Raw genomic sequence first — 13583 nt, 5'->3', positions numbered from 1 at the left:
TATATCTTAGTCAATGACCAAATGTAATGCAAGATTTTTGGAAAGAAATGGGAGAGCTGGAGACTAAAAAGTGGAGAAAGTGATTTCCACCCTATGAAGGCTTTATAGAAAGATTTAAATACCATAACTTGGATGTCTTGACTCTCTGTTTTGCTTTGTTGACTTACAGTTACATGATGTCTAATGGATATAAACCTGCCCCTCTTGATCTTTCTGAAGTAAAATTGTTGCCTTCTCAAGAATTTCTAGTTGACAGACTAGCAGAAAATGCCCATAATGTCTGGGCAAAAGACAGAATAAAGCAAGGATGGACCTATGGCATTCAGCAGGTAGGAACTCCTTTAGATACATTTGGAATAAGCAAAGCACGTGAGATTTTGTATTCTAGAACATCATTTGGGAGCAATAGTTAATTAAGATAAAAAATACTGAATGTCTGGTAATATCTGGAAAAGCTAGAGGGAGTGGGAAGCAAGAAAAGAAGTCCTGCCTGTTAAAGTCTGAGTGTATTGTCAGACCYGTATGGTTGCAGATGCTGGATGTATGAGAATATATTTCCATCCTTCTCTTTCATTCTTATCTGTAGGTTTTTAGTGTTATAAACAGATGATTAATTGAGCTTATTATATTCATTGAACTCTTCTTCATCAATGCTGTTTCTCATCTATAATCTTTATGTGATTCCAAAATACWCTCTGTCTCATTTTGCAAAGTCTTTGTGATGTCTTAACAGTCTTTTCTGCTTCTTTCTCTTTCATAATCCCTTTCAGGATCTTAAGAACAAACGTAATCCTCGGCTGGTACCATATGCATTATTAGATGAACGCACTAAAAAATCAAACAGAGATAGCCTCCGTGAAGCTGTTAGAACATTTGCAGGCTATGGTTACAGTATCGAGCCACCTGACCAAGAAATTGGTATGTATTTTCGATAAGAGTCATGGCTTTTCTCCCCCTCAGTGCTGAGGGGAAAGAAAGTAATACTGAAATAAATAGGGAAAACAGATTRTACTAATTAGTAGTGTATTTTGGCAATTAAATTTAATGAAAGGTGTGAACATRTTCTGTAAATTACTTGTATATTACTTAGATTGATTTTTTTTTCTTCTTTTTTTTTAAAGATTGGTTGTAGTTAATGATATGCTAATTCTAATTTCCATGATTTTTTGAATTGGGTAAAATCTAGAGTGTGAGCGGACATATTGGTTTTCATTTGGAAATAATGAAAGAAAAAAAAATGACACAAATTTAATTAAAAAAAAGTTTACATGGTACACTGAAGCAAACACTAAGTTTGCTTCAAATTAAATTCAGATTTTTAAACAGTCTTCAAAGAAGTGCACCAGGTTYCATAATTTTTTTTTATTGAAATCAGGAGCAGAAATTTGTTTAGCAGGTCTTTTTTGTATTTCCTATTCTACTGTAATTTTTGACAAAAATACAAAAGGAAACAAAACTTATTTGATAATAATTTTTAAAATGTYCTAATTGTTTGACTTTTGTAGGAAAATATTTTGTTATGTTTATAATACTGCATTATTGCACTGGATTSTGTTGCATGTAGTAATCTTAGGTTTCCTTTACTCATTTTTGTGTTTGGGACTCTGCATTGAGAGATACTTTGAAATATTCTGATTCTAAATAGCACGTAATTRTTTATCCAGTATAAGATTAGAATGTTCTAACCTCTACATGCTGATTACTGTTAGTCCTTTCGTAGTATTTGCTGTGAAGATTCTTAAACAAGCAATGGCAGATAATGGCTCTTCATGAGATAGAAAATACTGGGGACAGATGAAAAGCTAAACAATGACATTTATAGTTTCCTTTTCTTATTTAAAGTGNTTTTTTTTTTGTTTGTTTGTTTGTTTGTTTGTTTGTTTGTTTTTTTTACAGCTGACCAAACCGTGGAAAAAGTCAGCATTGACAAGATACGATTTTTCAGAGTAGAACAATCGTATGCAGTGAAGTCTGGAAAGTGGTACTTTGAGTTTGAAGCAGTGACAGGTGGAGATATGCGTGTTGGCTGGGCCAGGCCAGGCTGTCGACCCGATGTGGAGTTGGGAGCTGATGACCAAGCATTTGTRTTTGAAGGAAGCAAAGTCAGTGCATCTTTACCTCTTCTGAGCCCCGAACAGGGAACTACAGTATAGATTTCCAATGTGTACTCCAGATCAACTACTGGAATATTTTTAATTTGTATGAAGATATCTCTGAGCTCTCTTTCACACTGGATAGTACCTCCATTTTGGTTCCAGTCATGAGATTGTGCTAACAAAGCAGTGTTAGTTTATATATATCTTTCTAGGGAATACCCAGCTAAGTAAAGAAGTCTGTCATAACCATAAACRAAATACAGTATTCACTTCCATTTTTTTATAAGTATTTTTTCCCAAAAATCTAACAAAATTTTCTTCATTGACTGAGAGAACCACAGTTCTGTTTTCCTTTTTCTGTCTTTTCTACCTTCTGCATATCCTTTCTTTCCAAGGTTGACTTCTAAAGGACTGGAAGGATGATAGTGACCCTGCATGTTAGAAGTTGTACCCAGTGAACAGTAGTTACCACGTTCCAAATAGCTGAAGTTAGGGTGCCATTACTCTATGTCTTTATTATCTCTAAGGGAAGAAGTCCTGATCAGTACTGTCTGCAAATGACTTTGTGATCCTGGAAAATAAAATGTTGGAGAGTATTTATTTATTTTGTATTTAATTTTTAATTTAGCACTGTGTTTATTTACTTGTTTTTCCATTTAGGGCCAGTGTTGGCATCAAGGCAGTGGATTCTTTGGACGAAGCTGGCAACCAGGAGACGTGGTTGGTTGTATGATAAACCTGGATGACAAATCAATCATCTTTACTCTGAATGGAGAGTTGCTTATAACCAGTAAAGGTTCAGAACTTGCATTTGCCGACTTTGGAATAGAAAATGGTAACTTCCCTTTCATAGTCACATGGTTATTGGAAGACAAAACAATACAGCAAACAGAAAAACTGGTCTGTCATAATGACTCAGTGAGCTGAGAAATTGTATTTCACYGATGGGGGCCTTCAGACTGTGCTACACATCAACTTCATAGAAATTTATTTTGGGAGTGCTTATGTGGCACAAATCAAATTTCTTTTTTTCCTTTAACCTCATTAATGGGATTTCAGAAGTCAGAGTGGGTAAATTTTCTCACTGTTGCTAGGCTTTCTCTCAGGACTTCAGTGCTAAGGAGTGGTAATAMTAAGCATCCTGAAAAATTTCCAAAAGCTGAAAATGTAGTCTCTGATTATCTCACTGGAGCATAAATGTTCTATGTTCATGTCTGTGAAGGACAAAAGGAGTACTATGTGGTAAGAGTCTGCTTCAAAAGAGCAAATCTTTGCAATTTAGCTTGAGTCTCATTTGTATTTTTTTTTYCTCAGTGCCATTCCCAACCTATTAGAATTTCTTATTTTTCTGAGATATTTTTCCTCTTCCATTTTTGRTGTTTGCTTTTTCAGAAAGTACTGTCTACATGACTGTATTAGAGGAGTGGGGGAATATTTTCAAACTGTTTGGCTTTGTGTTTTCATTGACATTTTCTTTATAAGTGTATCCGCTCTAACCAGTAACGGCTTTATACCTGTTAAAACTTTGCAGTTGCTCACTGTCCTTTAATTTTACCACTGAGAGTTTTTCTAAAGGTAGATCATGAGGGAYTGCCTTAACAAAGCTGTTCWGGAGTCTGAAAGTTTAGGAGRGAAAATTCCTCCTTWRRAGRGTGAACTGTTGGSTTTTCYTTGATCTTGCTCCGAATTCTGGTAWATGAAGAAATAAGTCAACAGCCTTTCATCCCAGTCTAAAGGTGTATGGAGATCAAAAAGTTGAGTCATAAAAAATGATAACAGTAAAGAAATCTGTATTTGTCAGCTGTGAATGGTAGAGGAATGGAGGCTGGCAACAAAATTTGTAGCTAYTGATGATAAAGTAAATTTTAAACAAATTTACTGAGATACCTSAACCTCATCTCAAAGTCCTTTTGAAAATTTGGTGTCCTCAGAGACCATACTTAACTTTTGCTAATAACTTTGATCTAGCCAAGGTTGCCTTCCAGTGTCCACCTTATTAGTCTAAAAATGAGAAAGATAACCAATTAAATGGGATAGTGCCTAAGTCCTCAAGGGTTTTGGTAGCAAATATGTTGAGCTTAGACATTTAAGGTTTGCTACTGTCATCCCTTTATCTGCATTACTTGTAGGAGTTAAGTTTAGTTCACATTAGATGCATCCAAAATAAAGAGCGCTCATGGTTTTAAATTAAGTCACTGTTGGGTTTTATTTGGTTTTGTGTTTCTTTAGGTTTCGTTCCGATTTGCGCACTGGGCCTGTCTCAGATTGGTCGCATGAACCTCGGAATGGATGCCAGTACATTCAAGTATTACACAATGTGTGGCCTTCAAGAAGGTTTTGAACCTTTTGCTGTTAACATGAACCGAGATGTTGCTATGTGGTTTAGTAAACGYTTACCAACATTTGTCAATGTGCCAAAAAATCATCCTCACATTAAGGTAACATTACATGTTAGGGAGACACCTGTTCAATGACTGTTTGTTTAGCAAGCTGAGACACTAAATCCTTACTAATACTTACTGTCATCAGATAGTTTGTCATATAACTCTATTAAGTCACTCWTAGATAATTCCAGATGATCTTGTCTATCTTCAGTTTCATTTATGGTAGTATGGATTCCTGTGGATATGCCTGTCTGGTTTATTATAAGTCTYACTAATTTATGTTGTGGTTAACCACTGGAAACATGTTAGTTATGGGGGTTTCTTATATTTTACCTTACACATGCTTTCACTTTTTGAACCTTCTCTACTATACATTATTCTTAAATATCTGAAAATTGTTCAGGTGAAGTCTGAGGAAGTTTAAGTGTACCTGTAGTGTCACAGAGTGTTTCTTTCATTATGATGGACCAGTGTTAGGATTTCCAAAACTGCCAAAATAATCTACCCTAAAGCAGAATAATACAYCCTGTCTTTTCTATAAAATGTTCCATAGTAATACATTCCAAAATTATAAATTAAATTCCTGATGAGATTTTTTACTATAATCTCTCTAGGCCATTTACTTTAATTTTGGTGTAGTCAGTTATTCTCTAACACTTGTCTCTCAATATTTCCTTCTTAGGCAAAATAAATTTCACTGAATTCCAACTAAATGATCTCAGCATTTTTTTCAGTTTATCATCGCTATTCCTATCTTTAAAAGTTTTTGAAATGTTTACTGAATTTGAAAACTTACTTGCTTTTTCAGCATAAGGGGAAGTAATRTCAGACTCAGAGTCCACAAAGATCATCTGAACAATTCTAATTGATATTTCTTTTCATTGTGGTAGAAAATCAGTGATTCTTGTAATGCAATTTTTCAATGACTTGTGTACTCTGWGTGAATTAGTTTAATAAAATATACAGGGTTTTTTTACTTTTGTGTGGAACATCTTGAAAATATTTACTGCAGTCGGGGTATACTGAATCTGTTGCATCCCTTGCTCTTCAGGTTAAATTCAATGTCAGAGAACAAAGTGCATARTTTTGAAGATAATTAATTATGAAAAATTTAAGTTGGCTCTTTCAATTTTCTCATGCTCTAGCTGCTTAATGAAARTTTTCAACATTTTTTGGATAGCATTATTTTGAAATATTTCTGTTATTTTTAGATCTGGAGAATTGATGGAAACATTGAGAGTCCACCTCGGTTAAAAGTTACTCACAAAACCTTTGGCACGCAGAACAGCAATTCAGACATGATATATTGTCGTTTGAGTATGCCCATCGAGTTCCACTCATCATTCAACTTCGGCATGGGTGTGGAAAATGCCTCATCTGATGTTTTCCAAAAACGGTTAGACTTGAGTTTAGTTATCMTGTATCATGCTTATGTTACATTATAACATAAATGTATTGTGTTGTATTATTCTTTATTATTGTGCACTCAAAATTCACACTTGTTGCACTAAGCGCAGATTATCATACAGTGTATGTTATTGAGATTTTTTTTGATGGTTTTAATGAATTTATTACCTACCTTTCCTGCAAAATCCTTTGTTCAGACAAGAGAGGCCTTTTTTAAACAAAAGCCTTTTTTAATGGGTGCTTCACAAGGTTTRTAGTACTTCATTGCTTAGTAGCTCTGTTCTTCCCAAATTATTGGGATTTCCAAAAGCTCTTCAACTAAACTGGAAAACCAGCTCAGGGTGTTTTGCCTATTGGATTATTGCTCATCAACATTATTCTGTTATTGGAAAAGTGCCTAATTCATTAAAAGAAAAAAGACTGTGGAACAGGTTTAAGATACCAGGTACTACTGGGTCCAGCACCTTTCAGAGTTACCTCCATCTTTATTTAACTGCTATAAATCTGCCTCTTCTGCCACTCTCCACCTTAACTGCAATCAATTATTTTACTTGTATAGTTGTATCCTGTACAGTCTTTGCTAGTGCATACTCACAGCCCAGCAAACATTAGTTTGCTTACTTAGTCTAATAATGACTCATTTCTTTACTATTCCTTTTTTTTTTTACTTATTTACTGATTTTCCTTTATCTGTAGAAAGCACAGCCAAGAAATTGCTCCTCCTTCTACCACAGTAAGTAAATATGTTGAGATGCTTAGTTCTTCTAATGTTTTGAAGTAGATTTAGTTGTGGCAGCATGTTCATTAAAAATTGATCCATTGAAAGAAGCCTTTTTAATAATTTTCTGTGATATAACACTGTTTAAATATAATGATGTCCAGAGCTGCAAGACTTGCAACTTGTGTAAACATAGACCTAACGATCTTAAACCACTGATCTGTTGTTTTTTTTGTTTTTTTTTTTTTTAATTTAAGAGTCTTTTAAATGACTTATTAAAAGAATGTGATTTACTATTATTAAAGTTTAATATATAGGAGAGGGTTTTTTAAATCTCTATTGGAGTATTCTTTGATAAAGTGCTTTAAATCTCTATTGGAGTATGCTTTGATAAAGTGCTTTTCTATAGAAAATAGAAAGTTTTCTATTACTAATATGCTCTTTTCCTCCTTTCAGTATTTTTACTCACTACGGATATTTGCTGGCCAAGACCCATCTTCTGTCTGGGTTGGCTGGGTAACACCAGACTACCATTTTTACAGTGAGAATTTTGACCTAAATAAAAATTGTACAGTGACAGTTACTTTAGGCGATGAGAGGGGCAGGGTTCATGAAAGGTATGGATTAATTTATTTCTTATTAAAGTTTTWATAGTTGTTTAAAAGTCAGATGTTCACAAGCTTGATGAGATTTTAAATATTAATTTGAACTAATACGAAAATTGATTATGGAGTATGAGCTTTCTGTGCTCATTTCTATATGAAAGGTTTTTTTGTAGACTTGTTAAAGTGATGATATTTATAATTATGTTATGTTGGAAAAAATATTTTCTGATGCTTCTTTAATTTAACATCCATATTTATCCCCTGTGGATGAACTTGTTTGTCTTATTGTAAYTTACAAGTGCACACAGAAGCCTGTGAAATTTTTTCATAGTTTTAAAAAAGGAGAAAAAAAAATTAGTCTCATCCCTTACCCATGGTGCATACACTATAAAAATAAAAAAGGTTTGTTAATAAGCAAACAAACTAATAGTGTAACAAGCATCTTTGAGTATCTTTAAGTATTCCTCCACTGAAAAATGCATCTCCACCAAATACTCAAGTTCAGTGTGACCTATGCTTTGTTCTTGCTGTTCTTTCAGTGTGAAGCGCAGTAACTGCTACATGGTTTGGGGAGGAGATGTGATTGCCAATTCCCAGAGATCAGGTCGCAGTAATGTTGATATAGAAATTGGATGCTTTGTTGACCTGGCTACTGGAATGGTGTCATTCACAGCCAATGGAAGGGAGCTTGGCACTTGTTATCAGGTATTATCAGATTTTCAGGAAGCTATCTAGTAAGCTGTTTTGATGCAATTTCTCTTCTTCAGAAGAGAAGAACTAGAAATGAACACTTTGTGTGACAATAACAGGCTTTCCTATATCATTCTGGTTTATCCCTCTTTTTCTCACTCTCTTGTAAGGCTGTGTTTTTYGAGTTGTTTCAAATGTTTAGGAAGGACTACAGTCAGATATGTTCAGATAAATATGTTTTTTATGTCTCAGTTCATGTGGTTCAGAATCTTGATTTATAATGTTAATTCCTAAATTTTTTTTTCAACTGAATCTGTTATACAATTAATGGGAAATAAATATTCAAATTAGCAGAAGGTCAACAGTAGACCTTAGATATAGCAATTTTTGCTCCAAATTGAGAAGAAAAACTTAGTTCATTATTACCAGGGTTTGTAGATAGCTGTGATTTGGAGACCTTTTGAGTTGATAAGTTTCTTAATGGAAGCACTTACCTTAATAGGAAATAAAGATTTGCACTATCCTCTASAGTAAGTCAGTGATTTTGGTATTTTTGAGAAGAAGCTACACTGTTACCAAAGTTCTTGCTAGAGGTGTTGAGAGCATGTAAGGCTATAGGCACACCTGTCAGAAAATCAGGTGATCCGATAAAGGTAATTGCAAATGCTTTGCTATATTATAGGTAGACTCTATTCAACTCTTTATGTAATGAAGTATCTAAAGTTATTTGATAATTAAGCATAAGGTATGCAGTGTTTAATTTTACATCATATTCTGGGAGGAGATGCTTTTTCCATTTTTAATATTTTAAACATTTTAATCTCATTTCTCTTCTAGGTTGARCCAAACACAAAGCTCTTTCCAGCAACTTTTTTACAGCCTACGAGCACTAACTTGATTCAGTTTGAACTCGGTAAATTAAAGGTAGGAAGTATTTTTATRTTCTGCAGAAACAGAATCTTTATGTAAATGTGCTCTTTTAAATCTGTTTATTTCCATGCAAATTCCTGCTCAGTTAAATTTGTTTAGGAAGGTTGRATCAATGGCATGACTTGTAATTTGACTTCTACAATTGCTTCTGTAAATTTTGTTGTTATATGCAATTGATTGATTGCATGCATTTGTCAAAGTAAACTAATATTGTTTGAGGATAACGCCATTATTTTTGGGAAATTTTAATGGATTTTTTTGTTGCAATGACTTCTACCTTTCTATGATTGCGTGGCTATTTATGAGTTATACTTCCTTTTGGTGGTATAGGTTTATTTGTAATAAAATGTTTCAAATATAATTAATACACTTATTTGTTTCAGAATACCATGCCTTTATCAGCTGCAATYTTTAAAAGTGAAGAAAGAAATCCTGTTCCTCAGTGTCCCCCTCGCCTTGATGTGCAAACAATTACACCTGTTTTATGGAGCCGGATGCCAAACAGCTTTCTGAGGGTAGAAACTGAGCGAGTCAGTGAGCGCCACGGCTGGGTTGTGCAGTGTTTGGAACCTCTGCAGATGATGGCGCTTCATATCCCAGAAGAAAACAGGTACATTTATAATGAAATAAAATGGCTTGATGTGGACAAAATACACTGAAAACAAATGTCAGTGTTGATTAAAACTGCCTTGTTTAATATTTACCCTGTAGCTGTTGAGAATTTCTGCTCTTATCTGATACAGCAGTTATTATCATATTWGTGAAATTTAGGTAAATGCAAGAGACTGAACTTTAATGCCATGTACCAACTTTTACACACGTAAAAAAAAAGCAAAACTATTTGATTTTATTTAAATTTAAMTTATGAAATAGCATCTCTTAAATAAGTAGGTTTTTAAACCTGGAGATTTTTCTCAGCTTGAGAAAAACAAGTAGAAAGAACATGCCAGCCAGTACTATTTTGCTGATTTTTTTWCTGTAATCTCTTCCTGTTTCATCTGCTCTGAATTTACATGAATTAACTTCTTAGGTTGTTATTGACAAGATCATGCCTTTTTTTGATTTTTATTAGGTTTTATCTTCAGAGTGAGGATAATAAACATCTATCCAAAAATCAAATATCATAACCAGTGAAAAATTTAACTATCAGCAAAAGCATAGGGGAAAAATAATTTAATTACTGTACTTTTATCAGTAATTTAAAGTTTTMTTTTAATGATTCAAAACTCAATTTTATTCATTGTTAATAAAACTGAATTCAAGAAAAGAAAAACACTGTGTCTGGTGGAAAAAAAAAACATTGATCCCGAGTAAACTAGAAAGGCACTGTTTAGTGACAGTAGTAATGCCGATTTTCAACATGCCTAATACACCTATTTTAAAATCAAGTTCTAATTTACCATCGATTCAAAAGAGGAACCTCCATTCTGGCTTTTTTTTCCCCCTATGGAGTACTAATTTTAAACAGTYTCAACAAATTATTTTCACCCTTTACAGAGTTTTAATGATGCACATACTATAATTAGTTAGTATCAACTTTTATGTTAGTGGTTTTAAGAGGAACTGACTGAAATGTTCAGAGACTATGAAACATACCTTTCAAACTCTTTCATAACCCTTTCAAACTCTTTATTCATGGAATTGACTGGTGTTCTGTTTCTTTATTTCGTAACAGATGCGTTGATATTTTGGAACTATGTGAACAAGAAGATTTGATGATGTTTCACTACCACACTTTAAAACTCTATAGCAAAGTTAGTGCTCTAGGTAACACTAGAGTCGCTTATGCGCTTTGTAGCCATGTGGACGTGTCTCAGCTATTTTTTACAATAGACAATCAATACTTACCTGGACTTCTACGTTCTGGATTCTATGACTTGCTCATCAGTATTCACCTGGAGCACGCCAAGCAAGCCAAGCTCATGATGAGCAATGAATTTATCATTCCAATTACAGAAGAAACTCGAAATATTAAATTGTATCCCGATGAAACTAAGAAGCAYGGTTTACCTGGAGTAGGGCTTAGCACTTGCCTGAAACCAGCCTTTAATTTTTCTACTCCATGCTTTATTGTGACCAGTGAAGACCATCAGACATCCATCCCAGAGATACCCCTTGAGATACTTAAATCCAAGGCCATAAGTATGTTGACAGAGGCAGTGCAGTGTAGTGGTAGTCATATACGAGACCCTGTTGGAGGGCAGGTTGCATTCCAGTTTGTTCCTGTTCTTAAACTGATAGCAACGTTGCTCATAATGGGCGTTTTTGATGATGATGATGTGAAGCAGGTGTTACTTCTCATTGACCCCACTGTGTTTGGAGATCACAAGGAAGAAACAGAAGAGAGGACAGAGAAGGAGGAAGTGACACAAGTTGAAGAAAAAGCTGTAGAAGCTGGGGAGAAAGCAATCAAKCAAGCAAAAGCTCCTGCAAAGGGCTTGTTGCAAACAAGATTACCAGAATCTGTTAAGCTTCAGGTGAGCATTTATTAATTGTTACTTATGTTCTACTCTTGATGAAAAAAAAAGTGCTTTTTCTCTGTTCTCTAGTTAATAAGATTGTGAATTCTCAATGTCTTTAATTCCACTTTGCCTTAAAACCTTGAATTCATTAAAAATTCTTTCTACATGTATGTATACTCAAAATAGATAGATGAATACTTACCTATTTCATAAAAAGGGAAGGGTTAAATCAGATKATCTTTAAAGAACCTTTTCAAAGCCAGACTAGTGTGTGATGTCTAGATATTTTGGGTGCCTGGAGTGAAAAATTGTGAGTRTGATATAGTATTATCAATCAGATAATGAAACTGTACCATTTTRTCCCATTTACAGTGTTAAAACAAAAAAAAAAATGGGGAAAGTCTCTCATTTTTACAGTCTGATGCAGTGTATAGTATGTACTCGAGTTCTTCCCCAGAGTTGGTAAAGCTGTTGAGATTAAGTCTATTTTTTCTACCCTAGATGTGTCATTTACTCAATTATTTTTGTGACTGTGAACTCCAACATAGAGTGGAAGCAATTGTATCGTTTGCAGACCGTTACGTATCAAAATTGCAGTATAACCAGAAATACAGGTACAATGAACTCATGCAAGCCTTGAACATGTCTGCTGCATTGACTGCCAAAAAGACAAAGGAATTTCGGTCTCCTCCTCAAGAACAGGTAATATTAAAAAAATAGATTGAATTAAAGATTTAAAATCCCTTTATGATGATAAAGTCCTGACTTCTAAACTACCACTGGCATTGCTGGAGAATCARAATAAGTTTGAAATAAATATTATTCCATGCCACAAAATACTGAATGCCAGAATGCTGAAACCTGTATTGTAGAATTTAGGCTGTACACCAAAGTTATAAACAGATAAAATATGGCTATATACTAGAATATGTCTTAGGCTATTTCAGTGTTTTTACTATGTTTTAATTCCCTTAAAGATTAATATGTTGTTGAATTTTCAACTGGGAGAGGATTGTCCCTGTCCGGAGGAGATTCGGGAGGAATTATATGAATTTCATGATGATCTACTAATTCACTGTGGTGAGTGGCTAGGTTTTGATACAAGTTTTTTTTTGTCTTTCTGACTCAAGTTTTGTCTTTTTGACACTTGACAGATCAGTTGAAAAATATACCAGCATCAGGGCTTTTTTTCATTGAATGTATTACTGCCTACAAGGTGATTTTATTGACAGATTTTGGTGCACATGGGAAATATGGGGAAAACTCTGCATGGGTCAAAGTTTCACTAAATATAATCCAATATTATTCTGTTTATATACCAGTTTTAGACATTCTGAGGGGTGAAATCCAAACAAGAAAGTTGGCTTACATTAAAAGATTTATATAAGCAYGTGTGTGAGTACCAGCAGATAAAAGGCATTGAGGCAACACTAATGCAGTGAAGCTGAGCAGCAGGAATTTAATAGAAAACACCAGATGTGGGGTTCTCTGCCTGCTTTAGCTTGCTTTTGTGGTGCGTACATGACTGTGAGAATCTATCATTATAACACACTGTTGCACTGCAGATTGCAGCTTGAATTGCCCCCAGTCTTTGCATTTGATTTCCTGTGCAATTTTATGTAGGTTTTTTTGACGTCTATTTTTTGTTAGTTTATTTGGTTTATTGAGATCTTAGTCTAATTTAGACAATCTGGGAATTATTAGCATTTATAGTCTGAATCATCTAATTAATGCCGCTTATTCCCAGTAATTATGCAGTTAAAAATGAAATACACAARCTTTTTTGATCTACCTTCTTGGTAGATACATTAATAGTTACTCTTCCAGTGTGTTTCTTAGCCCTGTGGTTTGTTGTGTGGCATCCATTGGTCCAGAAAGAAGGGCTAACATCATTGCCCATCAGTGAGTTGACATCATCTCAATCTCTTTTGAGGAAGAGCATGACATTTCTAAYGGTTTGTTCTTCCTTCTCCTCCTACTTGCTTTAGGTCATTAGCAAACGTTTACCAATACAGTCTTCTAGGTCTTTTTTTGCTGRTAATCCCTAAAACCAATGTTACCTGGTTCATGGAACTGTACTGTTTTAATGACCTGTAGTTAAGTTTCTGTTTTCTGTTTGTAGCCATGGTGCTTGCTATATCATTCTGAGCTTGTATTGTTAAGGTTTCTGCCATTATTTAGCACTGCTATATCTGAGTACCCTCTTAGAATCTCCAGCAACTATTAAACTGTGAATTCATGATAAGCCAATTATAATTTTTCAACTACCTCATCCTTAGCCTTGGCCAAAG

General features: G+C 34.3%; 1 protein-coding gene across 1 annotated transcript in view; it reads left to right on the top strand.

Annotated features, from left to right (window-relative positions):
* RYR3 (ryanodine receptor 3) overlaps positions 1–13583 on the top strand; it is a 155507-nt gene that overhangs the window by 54831 nt on the left and 87093 nt on the right. The window contains exons 25-38 of the mRNA XM_057375080.1: positions 170–329; positions 771–918; positions 1897–2102; positions 2757–2931; positions 4326–4534; positions 5692–5876; positions 6584–6620; positions 7062–7222; positions 7750–7915; positions 8738–8824; positions 9214–9440; positions 10506–11307; positions 11794–11994; positions 12270–12372. Of these exons, the coding sequence (XP_057231063.1) occupies positions 170–329; positions 771–918; positions 1897–2102; positions 2757–2931; positions 4326–4534; positions 5692–5876; positions 6584–6620; positions 7062–7222; positions 7750–7915; positions 8738–8824; positions 9214–9440; positions 10506–11307; positions 11794–11994; positions 12270–12372 (2867 nt within the window). The remainder of the gene's footprint in view (positions 1–169; positions 330–770; positions 919–1896; positions 2103–2756; positions 2932–4325; positions 4535–5691; positions 5877–6583; positions 6621–7061; positions 7223–7749; positions 7916–8737; positions 8825–9213; positions 9441–10505; positions 11308–11793; positions 11995–12269; positions 12373–13583) is intronic.

The sequence above is a fragment of the Malurus melanocephalus genome, unplaced genomic scaffold (assembly GCF_030028575.1).
Source record: "Malurus melanocephalus ecotype Western Australia unplaced genomic scaffold, MMel_1.1 scaffold_238, whole genome shotgun sequence".
NCBI lineage: Eukaryota > Metazoa > Chordata > Aves > Passeriformes > Maluridae > Malurus > Malurus melanocephalus.
Note: the sequence above shows the minus strand (reverse complement) of the source record. Positions and strands in the feature narration are given on the sequence as shown.